A 17,837-nucleotide genomic window follows, 5' to 3' on the forward strand; every position below is an offset into this window, starting at 1 on the left:
GTCCCCTGGGGCCCCACGTCCTCAGGGACCTCACTCATGTGGAAATAGATTCATGTGTGTTTTTTTTTTTTTTTTTTAACCTGCATAGCTCATGTTGACTTGATACTGTGTGGGGAAAAAAAGCTTTGAATGGTATCTCTGCACTGAGTTGTGAAAACGTAGAACACACTCATGCAGAAATGAAGCGTCAGGTTCATTCCTGCATGAGTGTGTTCTACGTTTTCACAACTGAATTCAGAACTAAGATAAAGAAATCAATTAATTAACCCAGGAAGAGTCTGGAGGTATGAAAATAAATGAGGAAATCACTGCTGGAACGATCGATTCTTATTTTTTCCTTTGTATAAAAACATTTTGCAGATGAGAGAGCCCCTCTGTGTGGAGTTTGGATGTTCTCATTGTGCATGCCGAGCATTTCCTTAAACAGTCCAGTTTCCCCATGTGAAACGTTTTTCTCTCTAAACGGTGAAGAGAATGGTTGGACGGATAAACTATGACATTAAGATTCAGTATAATTAAAATAATCAACACATATTTAAAAGCATCGAACAGGTGAATGACAAACGTGATGCTTCTTATTCATGTGTAAGGAATGTGATGTAGAAATCAAACGGGTGTTAAAAGTCGATGTTTTTGAACAAGAAAAACATTTCCACAAATAAAACCTGACCAAACAGTGTATGCGATTGTAAAGGATTGCATTATTTTTCCACCTGCTGAGACATAGTTTACTACAAACTGAACACGCTGCCTGGATTTGATTTTTTCTTTAAACTCTAACGCTTTGTGGTAGCTCGGCTTATGATTAAAATGTTATAAAAGTCACTGGCTCTGCTTCACCAGGAGACAGCTGGTAACTCCTCAGGTATTACATCAAATATCTAAAGGTGAAACATATCTAATATATCATGGGAGAAAAAGAAATGGAAGAAAAGATCACAGGAACATTTAGGTGGTCTGAATTACTTTTTTAATCAGGTAAAAAAAAAAATGTGGTCTGAGAATCAGATGTAGAGAATAAAGTGTTCAGAAATCCACTGAATTGTGTGTGAGGCAAATGGAGTTCAGCATCGAGTTTAGCGTTAATGTTTCATTGTCGGTGTGAGAGGTGAACGCCGCACTGCAGATTTTAAAAACACTCGTTCGATGTGGTCACTGTGCAGGAGGGAGAATTAATCTCATCTCTCATCCTTCAGTCTCATCCGTTTTTCCAGCATCTCCATCAAACATCTGACTCCAGACCACTCGCCCTTCACCGGGGTCATCTGGGTTAATATGAGTTTACTTCCCACAATGCAGAGTGTTCCTTGAGTTTGTACTGTGAAGGATTCGGCATGTTTCATCCAGAACTTCATAATCCTTCATTTAAGTTCGAGGGAAGCCTTTTGTGGCTGTGAGACTTCCATAGATTCGCCACGGCACTGCAGTGTTCATAAGTGATCCCTCTGCTCCCCAACTGCAGTGAAATTAGACAGAAAGACTTCCGCAGTGTGTTTAATAACTTTTTTTATTATGAGAGAAATATGCCTTTACATTGTTCGTCCCCCTGAGGGTGGGAATAAAACATAAATAAAACATTCTTACAAAATGCTGCAATAAATCACAAATCAAACAATCCCATTTTTGTACATTTGATTTGTTTCATACATAAATTGTATTTACACATTTGCCCTTTTTTTGTTTGTTTTGTACAGGGTGGAGATTGAAACGGGTGTGTACCATCAGTGTAGTACGAACGTTTCCTTGGTGTGAAAGCGGAGGTATCGACGCTCTCCTCTCCTCTCCCCTCGCTCGCTCGCTCTCTCCTGAGAAGATGCTGGGTTCTACTCTAGTGCATTTTATCATTACGATTTAAGGCTACGCGGGGCTGGCCTGATGGACACACTCGTCTCTCGGAGAGGCTTATCATCATCGGGGAAGGGAGTTCATTTTCCCCGCTCGCCTCTCGCTGATTGTCCCCTCGCAGAGACGCTCCCGTGGTTCTGCCCGGTCGGTCGCTCCCTCCCTCCCTCCCTCCCTCCCTCCCTCCCTCTCTCTCTCTCCCTCCGACATTAAAGCTGCTGCCGACTGGTTTCACTGAACAGCCAATTACAATCCCTGACAACTTATTTGTTTCTGCAGTCAATTACAAATGCCGTGGGGAAAATGTCACCGAGTGTGAGAGCCCACGCTCATCACATTATCTCCACACGGCAATGACCCGCTGAGAAAAATATGTCAATTTCTCCCGGCGCGGAGGAACACAGAAAAAAATAAATAGTTTTAGACTTTCTAGTGGTTGTTGTTGTTGTTATTAAAGTGAGGGAGGGTTTTTTTTTGTTTTTTTTATCTAGTCATCGGTGCAGTGCTCCCTAGTGGTCAAAACACACCTAAAGCGTCTAGAGGAAAGCAGGGAAAGAAGCAGGAGAAGAAAAGAAAAAAGGCCCATTCCTCTGTTTCTTTGACAGGATTACAGCAAAGCCATAAACAAAAGACATGAAGCAGCTAATTGGCAGCTTCCTCTAAGCCTCTTACAAGACACACCACAATAAGCCAGCCCGGACACCAAAGTGAAATCCTCGACTCAGACGGAGAGTTAACAAACGAGCACTTCAGGCGGCGAGGACGCGTCGGCGTCGTCCTCTTCTTCACGTCTTCTCCCTCCTACCTGTCCAGCAGGTAGCGGCGTGCGCGGCCTCGGCGGCTGGAACAGTTAAGACAGGCCACCTCGGAAACACGCCATTAAAAAAAACGCAAACAAAAATAATCCCATCAGCCCTTTTTGAAACGTCCAACACGACACAGAACTGAGGCACCTTTTACTTATTTGAACTTATCAACTTTCTTTGGATCGTCATCGATTAAACAAACTCCTTCAAACACAAAGATCTCCACAGATCTTATGGGGGGGGAAAAAAAACAGAAAACCCCAAAAACAATTAGGACCAAAGTGCTTAACAACACTTACGAGTGTTGATGAAATGATGAGAAGCTCTTCAGGCGAGCTCGTTCAGTCATTAAAAACAGGGACAGGTTTTCATTTTAGCTCTGATTCTCTGTAACCAGCCTCCACTTCCTGAAGCCATCAGTCCAAAACCCGGAACCGAGAGAGGGGAGAGGGCCCGACTCCTTAAACCATCAGTATGCTACCTGCAGCTCTGCACGCAATTAGAAAAAGAAAAAAAAAAAACTTTGGAAAGCCCCGCTCATCCACGCTGGGATGAAAAATGAGGGCTGCATAAAAGCCCATTGACAGGCAGATAAAGCCGCCATCAAGCTAATATCCATCCAAGCCTCTAAAAACACACTGAAGGATATGAAGTAAGCCATTAGACGCAGGGAGATACGTCTGGCTTCCTTTCATTACTGTCCAGTCTGGAAACAGAAAAAAAAAAAAAAAAAAAAACCTGAAGCGTTTCAGTCCAAACACGAAGACGTCCATAACTCAGAGAAATGAAAAAGCTCATCGGGCGGCGTGGATGGATGGACGTCCAGTCATCGCTCATCAGGCTCCAGCTCCGGCCTGCTCACTAAACGACAGGATGTAATCTGGATCATCCTGGAATAATCTCAAATGGGTCGGAAAAATAATGCGGCACCAGAATATTTGGGCAGATAAATTAAAGGAAAGTAAAAAGTTGCAAACAGTTTTCAGATTTTATGAAAACTATTGAATCAGATGAGCCAGAAAGAAGTTTTAAAGATCTGAAAATCTTTAGAAAGCTCTTATAACTGTTGGTGTGGAAGAAACTCCATTAATTTGACCTGTTCAAAAGGAAAACAAAAAAACTAAGAAGTCGTACTATAAAGGTCCCAGAGGCCACAGAAAGCATGACCATGCCGTTTTGATTTATCTTATCTTATCTATCTGATTAATCTTTTTCCAAACCTTCATGTTTTTGATTTTCAGTGAAGCTAAAAGGACAAATCTTTTCCACTGTGTTCATTCTGTGTAATTTTTTTTGTTCCTCTTTTGTAAACCAACACGTTTGGAGACATTTTCTGTTTCACCTCCACGCAGGTCAAACTTGTGCAGCGTCTCTCTGATGGTGAGCTCCTGCGCTCACACACCAACAGCTCTAAAAGTTGCTTTCAGATCCTCATGAGAAACTTTTGCATCAATCCAGAACTAAAGATAATTCAGATGTTAACGTGCGACTTTGCTGTCGTTCAGATGCTGGCCGGCCAGTTCGGAGCCAGTCCGATCACACAGGCCTTCAGAGTTCTGGGACTGGCTAACAGGCGGAGAAGGAAAAAAGGAAAGGCAGTCCAAACGCCGTGGACAGAGAGCGGAGCGGCGAGGCTGAGGCTCCACTCAGACTGGTGGAGCCTGACAGGCAGTCCGGTGTGAAATGCTTTCAGTGTGATACCGAGCTGTCACTAAAGTCGCATTCTTCACAGCGAAGCATATCTTTGGGAGGAGAAAGACAGAGGTGTCTCTTGTATTGTCCGTTTTTTTTTTTTTTTTTTGGACTGAGAACATCCCAAAGTGCAGAGCTAATCCACGGCTACACGTGTACGGATGGATGCCACCCCCCCGAACGGCTTCCCACAAACTAAAAGCAGTGCTTTTCGACTCGAAAACAAGAAAATACAGTTTTCAGTTTCTTCTTGCATGCACGTTGTGAAATGGAAAACGAACTGAAAGCCTTTTTCACAGTGCAGGAACGTGTTAGCATATTCCTCTGGGTGTCACCACGACATGATGGGTCCATGAGGAGGAGGAGGAGGAGGAGGAGGAGGAGGAGGAGGAGGAGGAGGAGAGCCGCCTCCCTCAGCAGAAGAAGATCTCTCCATCCAGAGGAGGCTCCGGGAGGTGCTGGGAGTCTGGGAGGAGGAGGAGGAGAGAGAGTCAGAGACCGGAGGAGACTCTGCCACGGCTGAGCTGCTGCTGCTTGTTCTCTGCTGAGGCGTCACTGAGCTGCACGTCTCCCACATCCATTAAAAGCTGCACGCGCCGAACGCACGTCGCTCACATCACAGGCCGCCGTGCACACCTACACCTCCATCTGAACTGCCACATGTGACGCTGCTGCTCGCTGCTCTGCCACTGTCTTCAATACGATAGAAAATAAGATGAACCGAGTACTCCGCTACTAATATTAAGTCGGAATGTAATTATTAGAGTATTATAATAGAAATAAGACAAATACAAACATAAAAGCCTGCAGTAAATGATGTTAATGTTGGTGCTCTTTCACTTGCTCTGGTTTTAAAAAAGCTGTTTTTCTCCAACAGGCCATTTTTCCTGTCCTGTTGCTAACAGGTATGAAACAACAAGGCTGTCAATAGCTAACTAGCTAAAAGCTACATGCACAGTGTTTATGAATCTATCATGATTAATCATATTTTTCTTCTCATTTAAAACTGGCAGCTGATGAATCCACAGCGCCTGGAAACACAGTTCATCACAGATCAGGTCATCTTTTGAAAAGCGTGTTCTGCACATCTTAATTTATCTGAAATGTGATATTTTCTAATGTCTCATGACTCGCAAGCTCATTTCTGAAAGACTGAGTCTGGTTTTCGTTTGAGATTCACTCTGCCTCTCAGCTCAGGTTAAAGATGAATTAGCTCATGTTTGTCAATAAACAGCAGATCTTTTTTTGAGGCTGGTTCATGGAAGAAAAATAATCTCTGCCTGTGAAAAGGGAGAACGCTCCCCTCCACCCCGAAGAGCGTCTGACTGACAGTAACTGACGGAGCGTTCTCTACCTGCTGTCTGTGCGTTGCCTCCTTTGCTCTTCTTCTTCTTCTTCTCCTTCCCCTCCTTGCTCTTGTTCTTGGCCAGCTGCAGGAGGCCCTTGGACAGCTGGTTGTTGGCCTCGCCGCCCTTGAGGCTGCCGGAGGACGAGGTAAAGGGGTTGAGGCCCTTCCCTTTGGTCTTGGACCGCTGGGGCTGCAGCCTCGGCAGCGAGGACGAGGAGGAGGGGCAGAGCTCCAGCGGGTCCAGCTCCAGGGAGTGGGAGCTGCCGGGGAAGTGCGACTCATCGGACGTGGTGGAGGAAGTCCTCTGGAGGGAGAGAAGGCAGGTTAGACGGTGGCGGGGCGACGAGCGGGAGCGCAGTGGGCAGACGAGTCACCTCGGACACGCGGAGCTCCTCCATCCTGTCCAGCTGCCGCTGCACGGCCTCGCGGTCCCTCTCCAGCTTCCTCTGGGCGTCTCTCAGCCGCTCCAGATCTTTCTGGTACTCCTCCTTCCTGCTCTGCAGCTCCTGCTTCTCCTCTTCCAGGTCCCGGTGCTGCTTCCGGACGTCCTCCTCCTGTTTGGAGGCACAGCCGGCGATTTACGTGAGGCGGTTGGCGTGCAGGTCTGCGAGCGGCTAAAAGCTACCTGATTGATTCTTGTAACTCACTCGAGGTCAACGCGAGTCGTGCCCCCACACATCCCCCTCACCACTGAACCCGTTTTTAGAAAAACATCAGAGGGAGAGTTTATTCTCCCTGAAGGAAAGTTCCTCCAGGTTCACTACATATGAAATCTACAGAACAGCTCGCTCCATTTCACATCAAGAAGGTCAAAAACACCCAAGTGTAAAATAACAAACCTGCATTCACCATCAAATCTGAGTGCAGTTCATTAACGTTAAACCCTTTATGAAGGATATCTGATCACTTTGTTTAATGAAATTAAGAGAACTTCACCCGAATAACAATCTGTCCACATATGACCCTTTAAACTGGGAAACATTACATCTATCTTCATTCAAGTAGCTTCTTCTCTTCTTTCATATACAGAGAACAACAAAAGAAATGAGAGGAATAATTTGTCCAAATGCACAGTTAGACAAAGCCTGCAGAGTTTATCAATAAGAGGAGAGAGTCTCTATTACTGACAGCTGCATTTGAAATATCTTATAGAATGAAGCTCATTTCAAGGTACTCAGATTTATATACGGTACTTTCTACATTTACTAGTCAAATCTGCTCCCACGACTGGCTGGATTATTTATATCGGGCACAAAGAGTTACAAACTAATTAAAATTTATCTTTTTCAAGTGCTTGACTTGATTTATGCAGATGAAGAATTCTCTTTTCAAAAGGTTCATATGTGGTAAACTGAAGGAGAAATAGGTTTTAAACTCTGCACTCAAGGTATCTGAAGCATTGCCCTTATTTCTACAAATTATCAAACAAATCCCAGACATCTGTTTTAGTTTATTAAAGTAACAGCTTGTTTTTGTGAAAGTGTTTTTCCATCATGTCTAAATCTAAAGTGAAGCCGGCGCTATCTGATCAGGTGAGGTGTGTTTACCTGTCGGTGCAGCAGGCCCTCCCTCTCGCTGAGCCGCTGCTCCCTCAGCTCCCACTCCCTCTCGCGCCTCCTCTTCTCCTCGGCGTGGGCCGCCTGCTGCCTCTGCAGCGACGCCAGCTCCTGCCGCTGCTTCTCCAGGCTGCGCTGCTTCTCCTGCTCGATCAGCGAGCTGGGCCGCGACGAGGCCCGCGACAGGGACGAGCAGGAGGACGAGCGCTCGCTCAGGGCCTGCCGCTGGTCCTCGATGAAGCTGTCCTGCTGCACCACCACCGCCTGGGACGGCAGAGGAGGTCGATTCCCAATCACACACACTTCTTTGTTTGACACAAGAATAGAGATGCTTCAACTGACTCGTGGGTGTGTGTGTGTGTGTGTGTGTGTGTGTGTACCTGCAGAGTGCTGAGCAGGAGGTGCAGGTTTGAGACGCTGTGCAGGACCTGCTGTTGGAACAGAGACACCACAGATCAGCCTGTAACATCAGGACTGTTCTCACTGTAGACAAACACACAGTCGTCCTCTGCTGCAGGGAAACAGGTGAATTCTTTGAATTTTCTCTGGTCTCATTGCTGCACTTGACTTTGATTATGAAACCAGACCATTGATGGGAGAAGTGCTTTATGCGACGATGATTTTCACCAGATAAAACCAACACTGGCGTTCACAGAGATTTTCTCTTTTCAAACGCCAACAAAGAGAGAGAAGGCCTCTGACCTCTCAAGTGGGACCGGCATTTAAAAAATGATGGAAATGATGTTTCTAGAATCCAGCGAACAGAAGAAAGACTGTTTACAACAAATACCAGAAGGGAATGAGACACAACACAGAAAAATAAGGGGACCTGGAAACCTTCTGAAAAGTCTATTTTTCAACTTTTACACCGCAGTATAAAACTTTAAACTTTGGCTTCACTCATTGAACCCAACAGATGATTTTAATTGAGTTGTCGAGCACAGATTAAAAGGAAAACACTTTCAAATAATTTCCCCGACAAAAAGATAAATAAACTGTATAAAAACCGAGTATTGAGCATTATGAAGCTTGTATTTGCTGAAAGCCGAGAGTCAACACCTTCATTTACTTTCACTGAGAGCGGCTCGTGGGATTTACTCCCATCGTTCTATACAAGTGTAATTCAGTCTTCTAAAAAGTTCAAAGATGGCTGCTTATTGAGATATTTACTTTTGGAAACATGTTGCCTCAAAGCTTTGGGGCTCCTCGTTCTCAGTTAAACAACAGAAAACAGTCAGATCTTGGCTAAATATTCCGATGTGGAGACGCACCGACGTGAAACCAGAGAAAACGATCAAAGTGGGATCAGCGGGAGGAGAGGGGCTCGAGCTCGGCTTGGATCCGGAGGAATCGTAGCAGTGATAGCAGACTTCACTTCGCCGTCAGACAACTTTCTCTGCAGGACGCTCGCTGCACACGCGGCACGGCATGCTCAACGCAGAGGCGTTGTTTTAAACTCATCACTGCATCCACAGGGGGGGAAACCGCCTGTTCTCCAGAATTACAAAGATAAGTCTGTTTATTATGACAACGATCTGCATCTTTATATCCACCAGCAGTCTGGGTTTTACTGTACAGGCTCCTTATTCAGTTAAACTCGAGTGAAGAAAGTTGAGGAGACGATAACAATGTGATAAAAATAAAGAAAACCGTAACAGAGGACTCCATCCTCCATCCATCTACAGACTGTACTGGCTCCACACACCAAACACGCAACCCTAATTTGAAGCTTTACCGTCATTGAAAACACAAAAAAACTGAGCTGTTTGACTGTCACATAATGTTGATTCTCACATTCGAGTGTAAAACAGCAGGTTAATGAACTGGTCTCCAGGGTGGGTCGCCTCACAGCCTCACGGAGCCAACAGGATCGCAAAGCTTCTGGCTTTTTTTTTTTTTTTTTTTTGGTAATGTGGCGAGCAGCGTGTGCTGGTGCTGATAAGAATGATCCTCACAGAGAGTTTAGACAGTTTCCATGTAAACAGAGGCTCTAACTGCATTAGAGACAGGAAGTCGGAGTTACCTCGCTGTTCCTCTTCAGCAGCAGCAGCAGGTTGGCGTTTCCTCCCTGCACACACACACACACACACACACACAAAGGCACGCTGAGCACAGCCGAAACACACACATCTGCCTGACGCTGTGTGTTCAGTGCGTGTGTGTGCGTGTTTACGTCGAGATGTGATTAAAGCTGCACATGTGGGTGTGCTGGGAGATCTGATTGCAGGACTATCATAGAAACGCAGCTTTATTTTAAATGAGAATGTGTTTTACATTCACCATTAAACCGTCGAGGATAACGCAGAGACGACTGAACTCGGCACTGTATTTCCTATTAATGACCGACACTTCTGCACACCTCCTCCTGTTACCGCTGAACTCTCTTTCAACTTTGGCTTGAAGCCCAGGATGAAATGTTGGAGAAAAGGCGGAGGCTTCCCTTTGTTTCCCGCACAGAGTTTGGATTTACAAGGAGCAGCATCCAGCAGTCTGTCACAAGCCGAGCTCTGAGCTGGATGTGAGCGGGAGGCTTCAGCGGTTCAGAGAGCGGCTGTGACAGCAGCTCCTGGAGGAACTCCATGCATCCTCATCCACTGTTCAATTCTTACACAACTGATGTCGGCCATTAGCAAGCAGACCAGGCAGGAGGAGTCAGGAGGCTAATTCACTGGAGGAAGACGAGCAGCTAAATTCATCCTAATGGCATTGTTACTGTTGGAGGACAAACGCGGCCCCCGCGCACGCCCCCGGGTCCTCTCGGCCTCACGGGCGAGAATAATTGGCTGCGGAGATGTGAGATGCCAAACCTTCTTCAAGACGCTGTCGGACTCCGTCCTGCGCAGATCCCCCGCCATCTCCTCGCTCTCATCTCGGTCTCCGCCTGACATGAAGGGAAACCACAGGAGACAGAAGACGAGCCGGTCAGCGCAGAACGCAGGAGGTGCGGCGCCAGACGGTGCAGAACAAGGCGAAGCGTTTCCACCTCACACTCGCTGCGGGCCAGCGTTTAAAAGGAAACCATCAAGTGTCACTTCATGTCAAGAGCCGTGTGCCGAGGGTGATCAAACAAACGATCTGATCAGGAGATCAGAGCTGTGACACCCTGAACTGTGAGGGATACACCAGAGGAGAGCGAGGGCGAACAAACGAGTCCTTGAAGATATTATTTCGTTCTCCACGATTATTTTGCTGCTTGATTAATCTGTCTTGTTCCGTTTGTCTCATTGCCGTTTCTTAAACTGATTCCCTCAACTTTTTTTTTTTCTTTCTTTCCCCAGGAGAAGCCCCCAGTCTGTCTCTAAAAGAGGCTGCAGCCCAACTCTCTCATCTGAAAACATCACAGTGAAGCCAAACGCTGCCAGACGCAGCGAGCGAACAGTCTGATATTAACGAGGTGGATTTCTTTCATGGCAGCATCGCTGATATCTCAGCTCGGGCCTCAGTGTTGTTCCCACTACTCTGAAGAAATTTGTTTAAAACAATATTGTAAATCAGTTTGCTTGGTCGCTTGTTGGGCCAAATTGGAGCCTCTTGTGGGTCAGTTTTGTTCCACAAGCCTTAAGGTTGACATCCCCGATCTACCAGATTTTTGGGTTTAATAATTTGTGCAAGTCTGAATTTGACTGCAGGTTGGTGCGTCACTGCCAGATCTCAGCAGGTCGAGGAGGCTGGACTCCAGGGTCACTTCTACTGGAGGTTTATTTTAGTTTAAAGAGGGTTTTCTCTCATAACTGTGGCTCAGTGGGGTTTTTCCTCCACCTTTCACGAGACTATAAAGTGCAGTGGAGATGGATCTGTTGATACTGGTGCAACCTGTCAAGGTTTGTTTCAGTCGCAGCTTCAAAAAGATACGTTAAAATCCAATACGCCTCACGACAGACAGATCATTTTTGGAAAAATTTGCTTAGATAATGTGACAGATTTGATTGGTCAAGCTAATTGAGAGTTTAGAATGACTTGTAACTTGTTAATTAGCAATTCTTTAATAGTTCAAACTGATGTCAAAGCACAAGGACCCATTTTAATGCCGTTTGGTTAAAGTTTAACTTCTTAAATCCTCAATCTCACGGAGCTGCACTAAACAGAAAATGCAACCCCAAAAGAAATTCAAAACATATCTTGAAACATTTCCACACATTCACTCTGTCTTTGTGTGAATCAAAGAGCAGGTTTTTTTTTTAATTTTCTCTGCAAAATATTCCTCCAGTTTTTGGCAAAAGTGTGACAAATAAAGAAATAGGAATTTATCTTGTCAATCAGGTATTTGGCTTCTCATCTGAAGATAAAATGATTGCTGGACAGCAGGAGGATCGCATATTTATAGTGAGGTTAACATTTATGTTGAAGAATTCTCATAATAGTGTACACAATAGTGTACTTGGTTTACTATTTAGTGTGATTCCAAGGGAAAATGTAAAAACATTCATATATTTTTTTACATTTTCATGTCTACGGCTTGTTGTGCTTTGAGTTTCTATAAAGTATATTCTGCATATTTGTGGTAACAGTTGCTTATTGAGCAGAATATGGACGAAACGCTGTTGTAAAAACCCATCTGAGTGATAAAAGGGGCGTCAGTCTGCAGGTGCTGGTACTGATGTGGAGCTCCACATCTCTTGCGGTTCAGTATCTGCCGCACTATCAGCTTGTGAGCTTGCAGTTCAGAGGTATAGCCCAAGGCATCATTTCCCCCGGGGAGGCTGCAGCTAAGCTGTCCCAGCACCTCTCTGAAAAGTGCTATCTCACTGCAGCGAACGGAGCCGATTTGGAAAGTGTTGGGTGTGTTCGCTCGCTGCTGCGAAAAAAATCTGCTTGGAGATGAAAAAAGGCTGAGATGCATCTGAAGTGGAGTCGGTGCAGCTGTCAGCAGAGGCGGGTCAGGGTTCAGAGTGTTCCGCGGCTCCGCGAGCGGGCCCAGGAGGACTGGGCGTCTGACTCACTCTTGCTGCTGTGCATCTGGTGGCTGTCGAAGCCTCCGAAGGTCTCGGCCCGGCGGGGCAGACACACCGGTCCAGCACAGCCTCCGCCGCCACCGCCGCCTCCCGCTGCAGTCTCCTGAACGCTGGCCATCGCTCCCCCCAGGCTGCCGTTCACCAGCGCCTGTAACGTCTCCACTGTGGCATGCACACACACACACAGACACACACATACGCCAATGTGCAGGTCAGTAAGTGAATTATCCCAGCTAACTGTGTTACAGCTCAGCTCTGCACCCATATGAATCCGAGCAGGCATTTCTGCTTTCAACCTGCTCCTGGCTCCTGTTGCTAAGCAACTATTGACAACCTGTTTGAACTGCCGAGCTCCTCCGCTCAAAGTTTAAATATCGTTGCGGCGCTGAAATGTATATTAACTCTGGGAAGCGGCGTGCTTATCGCGACCGGCACGCGAGCGCCACAGACGCGGCGCCGTGACCTTTCCAGGGGAAACTGGGAGAATCAAAGCTGCTGCTGCTGCAGGATGCAAACGCAACAGTCAGACATAATAACCTCGGGGGGAGAAATTACATTACTTTTGCCAATTCACATCTCAAATAAGAACAATTACAGCTCGGGGCTTCGGGGCGGTGGAACGAGACGCCGCGCCGGGCGACTTTGAAAAGTAGAAATCATTACTAGAGTTCTCCGCCATGCAGCCATCCTGCATCACAGCTGCAGACGAGTCGCCTTTAAATGCCACGCAGTTACCAAACTGTAAAACAAATCCATGGGTATTTTTAACCACCTTTTTTTGTAGAGCAGCAAGCGCCTGCAGCGGTGCTTAGAGATCCCGAGAAGCAGTTTAAGGCGTCCTCACGTAGCTCACAGCTCGGACCGCTTCACAGGGAAACACCGGGCGCGGTTTGTTGGGAGTGGGCATGATTTAAAATGCAAATATGAACGATACAGGACATCTCCTGGAGCTCAGTCCACGCTGCTACACAATCAAATTACTGTCTCTTTTTGTTAGCATAAAGGAGATGATGGAAAAGCTTTCATATCTGGAAAACAATATAACTAAACTAAGCTGGTTTGCTTTCAGGATATTTTCGGTCAAGCATAACATTGGAATACCAGTAAAAGAAAAAAGAAACGTGTTCATGGAGTTTATGGAATCTAAAGTTATCCTAATGGGCAAAGAAAGTGTTGTCTTCCTTTCATTTTATTGTCTTTGTCACAATCTCCTTCACTCCTCAGCTGCTTTCTTTCAAAGTGGAATAAAATCGTAAAACACAGGCCGGTTCATTCATAGGTTTCTATACACTTAAAACAAAAACTCTCTCTGCCTTGAACTTCTCGGCCCTCTGAAGCTTTGTTAAGATTCAACGAACAAAGCCAATTAGCTTTAAAACCAGGAGCTCTCCGCTCCCTCATCTGGTGAATCTGAATGAATAAGCAGCAGCTCTTCACATACAAATGACAGCAGCGTCCTGGAAACATTATTCAGTGGAGCAAAGTGTGTCTTGTCCTGTGTTTGGCCAAGAGGTTGGTGATCTTATCAGCAGCCATATGGTCGTCAAAAAGAAGCACATCTCAATGAAAATGTGGAAAATCTGTGTCCTAATTCAGTATTTTTAAAAGGAGACAGTTTTATATGTTTCACTCCGACCGACACTTGTGGACTATGACTATCAGATGTGTTGGCTCTCTGGGAAATCCTCCCTGGATCCCTGACAGAGTCATGAAAACGCCTCTCAAAGAAACCTGGAGACAGGATATTCTGCTGCTGCTGGTCCAGTCCGAAATAATGTTCCTGTAAAACTACAAATGTTCCAATTTATGAGTCATCATTATCTTCATTCATTCATCTCTAAGAAGGGATAAAATGTTCTGATATAGTCGATTTTCTTAAATATCTTTCAACTTTGACATGAGGAAGAGGAAAGATCGACTGTAGAAGCACTCTTAACCAATCAAATCTACTCCTGTCCTGATGTGGAGGACGATTGCGTGTCCTCGAAACTTGGCTGTCAGGTGGCAACGAAAACTGTAAGAGGAAAAAACTCAAGAAATTGAGATGAAAATACACTAAATGAAGCTGATTTTCCAGAAAATCCAAAAACCAGCCTGTGTAAAGCACGGCTGATTCTGTGCAACAGCAGGACGTACAGTCACCAAAACGTTCACGTCTCAAAACAACCCGTCATCTGAAGCTTGACACTCAAAGAGACATTTAAAATGCAAGAACTGCAGGGGGGGGGGGGGGGGGTCTCAGGGGTATTTGAGAGTGCTGCAAACTCAAGTTTGAACAATCCATTCATTGTAGTTACTGTAAGAGGAATATATATATGCAACAGTTTAATAACATATTCATGCATTATGCAAATGTTCATTAAATTTAAAATGCTTATGTGCTGCAGCAGGGTGGTGCAGCGGTTCGCACACTCATCTCACAGCAGGAATATTCCCGGTTTGAGTGGAGGTGTGACTTTGTGTCTGTCGCTCTCGTTTTGCTGTGATGGAGCAGCGAGCTCTTGAGGCTCATGACTTTTCACTTAATTAAAGAAATTAAAGTGGGAAATTAAAGGGAATCGCATAAATCCATCATCAGTATTCAAGAAAAATGAAGGCACGACGCCCTCCGACAAGCAAATTCAACAAGAAACATAATCTGACATGTGGATAATACATTCTGACTGGGTTTAAACACTGTCTGCTTTGATCAACCAGGTGATCGTGGTAAACCGCTCTTCCATTGATTAAGGTCGCACAGCGTACAGGCTGTCTTGACCTTACACAGACGGAGTGTTTTTACAAATCAGCAGATCAGTTCGATGCGCCGCCTCAGTGGCTGCAGAGTTATTTCAGGCTGTGAAGACGCCCACATTTACTTTAAGTTTATTCAACACTGTCGGTTCTTAATCGTTGATTCTCTTCTCCTGTTTCCAGCACTTTCCTAGCTGGATACTGCAAGCAAGAGTGACATTGGGAACTGATAAAACAGTGTCCCGAGTTAAGTTCGACTATGATAACATAGGATAAAATATGTGGAAGGGAAATCAGGGAAGGTGCGTGCTTCACCTGCGCTTCTCTACGGATGAATGATGCATGAGCGGCACATACATTATGAAGACGCCCTTACCTTCCTGCAGGGCATCCTTCATGATGGCCGCCCCTCTGGGTGGCTCGGGGCCGCTGGCCGACCTGAAGAAGGGCTCCAGCTGGCGGCAGGCCTCCTCGCCGGGGTTCAGGCCCTCCCACATGCCTCGGAAGAGCCGCACCTTCTCCTCCAGCAGGGACATGATCTCTGTGTCCTTCTGCCTCAACATATCTGACCAGCGGAGACGCTAAATGAGTTGTGGTGTCCACACACACACACACACAAAAAAAAGCCCCCTGCCCTCGCCTTATCAGCGTGGTTTCCTCACCTCTCATCTCTTTGGCTTTGGTTTCTAGCTGTCTCTTGTCATCTTCAGTCTCACTGGGAATCCCTTCGTCCTCGTCCTTCTCCCTGTTCAGTCCGGGAATAACAGACAAACATGATTTACTGCATGAAGTCCATAACAAAGGATCACATATCTACAAATAGGCATGATTCACAGCAATTAAACGGATTAATCAGCAGCAGTGTAGATGTCTAAAAACATAATTGAACTAAATAATCATGTTTCTGATGATTGGAAGCTAAATCATCACTCCAAATGGTAAAACATGCTGCCTTTATGGAACTGTCATCACCGTGAGCTGCGACCTTCGGGGGTTTGGTATGGCTGGTTGGACAAAACAATCAATTTTAAAAAGGTCACACAGCACAAAAACACTGAATGATTTCCACTAGCTTCTGACATTTTAAAGAAGAAGGAAAGAATAGTAGAAAACAAGTCAGAGCTTCAACCAATTGGCCAATACACAATCGATAAAATAAGACCACCCTGAGAAGGTGGAAAAAATGACTTATATGATGCTTTCAGGAGCGGAGACAGCCGAAGCATCCGTTTTGTTTCTATCTCTATTCCTGCCAGTAGCTTGATCTCAATTTTGTATTTTGACAGAAGTCGGACAGAGAGGGAGCGAGGCGGAGAGCTAAATCTCTCTCCTTCCCACTGGCTGCATTCGAATAATCCTCTGCTTATAGCGAGCCGCCCTTGAAGCCAATCCAGCATTAGACTGTCCCTGAGTACATCCCATCCCCAGGTAGAGTGCTGCTAATCCTCCCGGCAGCCCGGCTCTCGGCCGCAACTTCCGTATCCCGCTATCTGGAGGAGTGGGCCGAGTCTAACTGCTGGTTTACAACAAAGAGCGACCGGAAGTGAACTCCACAGCAGACGAACGGGCTCAAGTTGAGAATCAGCTGCTGGTTTTGACGAGGTGAAAATATTCAGATTTGTAATCCCACTCACATGGACTGCATGGCCTCCTGGATGAGCTGCATCCAGGTGTTGCGCTCGTCCTTGGAGCTGGCCAGGACCTCCACCATCTCCGGCTTCTCGATCCCGGCCGTGATGAGGAAGAGGCCGCGCTCCTCGTTAGCGACCTCCCGGACGATCAGCTTCTGGAGGGAGATGACCGTGGAGCGCTGGTCCTGCAGGGAGAGAGGAGGAGGAGGAAGAGGAGGAGGGTGAGGAATTAGAAGAGGAGGGGAGGGCGCCATGCAGAAAGCAACAGATAGGGGGAAAAAAAAGATGAGAGTGGGAGGGCCGAATGAGAAGAAAAGGAGGAGGAGAGGATGGGACAGACAGGAAGAAGGGTGGGTGGGAACACAGAGGGAAGGAGGCGGAGGGATGATTATGGAAACAGAAAAGGGAAATGACAGAAACAAGTGCAGCACAGACGAGTGGAGGAGACGGGTGGACATGTTGACGATGGTTTAAAGGCCCCCCTGCTGTGAAACTTTACCCAAACACTGTGTGGCTCAGTCTCTAGATGGGAGCCATCACCACCGGTGTCTGAGTGTGTGAACATTCAGAAAATGTGTGTGAAAATGATTGAGGTCCATTTTCCATGTTGACGGAGGCTTTAAGAACGAGCTCTGACTGTTGCATCAGTGTGATTGCACAGCAAACAGCTCGGATCAAAATCCAAATTCAATGTTTTGATTAAAAGAAAAAAAGTCTTTCCTTTCCCTCAAAGGCCAAGAAAAACCGTCGAGCCGTGAAAGGAAGTTTGCATTAAAATGTAAAGAGATGGACATGCTTCCCATACATAATGAAGAGAGGGATAAAGGACAGCGGGCCATGAAATTTATTCACTCAAACAATGTTGCGGCTGGTCTTTAACAGGAGCTGTGCTGCGGCCTGAATGCACGCCTGTTGTGCTTGTGTCTTAAATAATATCAGGTCACAGTGTCAGGATGTAACCACGAGTTGATTATTATTCTTGATGCTTTTAAAACAGCAAAGATCAAGTTTTCTTAAGTTTTCATTTGAATGCTGTGTAGATTTTTGAAACTTTGAGAAAAAAAAACACTAAATAAACAAAAATGTTCTTCTAAAGACAATGAAAATGTTTTGTATGAACATTTGTCCAAAAACAAATGTACAAAAATCTGAGATCATGAGCAAAACTTAATCTGCATGTGTCACAAAAACAACCCTTTATTGAGGTTGTAATTTGACACCAGCCTCACAGTCTAGTTCTATGCCTGAGGCAGAAAACTAACATCAGCTGATGCAAG

The 17,837-nt window shown here is 45.7% G+C and overlaps 1 protein-coding gene across 3 annotated transcripts in view; it reads right to left on the reverse strand.

Moving 5' to 3' along the window:
* Positions 1-4,431: 4,431 nt before the first annotated feature.
* akap13 (A-kinase anchoring protein 13) overlaps positions 4,432-17,837 on the reverse strand; it is a 134,954-nt gene continuing 121,548 nt past the window's right edge. For all 3 annotated transcript variants that reach the window (XM_030088069.1, XM_030088060.1, XM_030088049.1), the window contains 11 exons: positions 16,564-16,745; positions 15,592-15,674; positions 15,306-15,494; positions 12,185-12,358; positions 10,052-10,125; positions 9,268-9,312; positions 7,625-7,675; positions 7,236-7,508; positions 6,063-6,242; positions 5,695-5,992; positions 4,432-4,806 (listed from right to left, as the gene is read on the reverse strand). In XM_030088069.1, the coding sequence (XP_029943929.1) occupies positions 4,754-4,806; positions 5,695-5,992; positions 6,063-6,242; positions 7,236-7,508; positions 7,625-7,675; positions 9,268-9,312; positions 10,052-10,125; positions 12,185-12,358; positions 15,306-15,494; positions 15,592-15,674; positions 16,564-16,745 (1,602 nt within the window). In that variant the 3' untranslated portion in view covers positions 4,432-4,753. The remainder of the gene's footprint in view (positions 4,807-5,694; positions 5,993-6,062; positions 6,243-7,235; positions 7,509-7,624; positions 7,676-9,267; positions 9,313-10,051; positions 10,126-12,184; positions 12,359-15,305; positions 15,495-15,591; positions 15,675-16,563; positions 16,746-17,837) is intronic.

Source organism: Salarias fasciatus, chromosome 1, assembly GCF_902148845.1.
Source record: "Salarias fasciatus chromosome 1, fSalaFa1.1, whole genome shotgun sequence".
Classification (NCBI taxonomy): Eukaryota; Metazoa; Chordata; class Actinopteri; order Blenniiformes; family Blenniidae; genus Salarias; species Salarias fasciatus.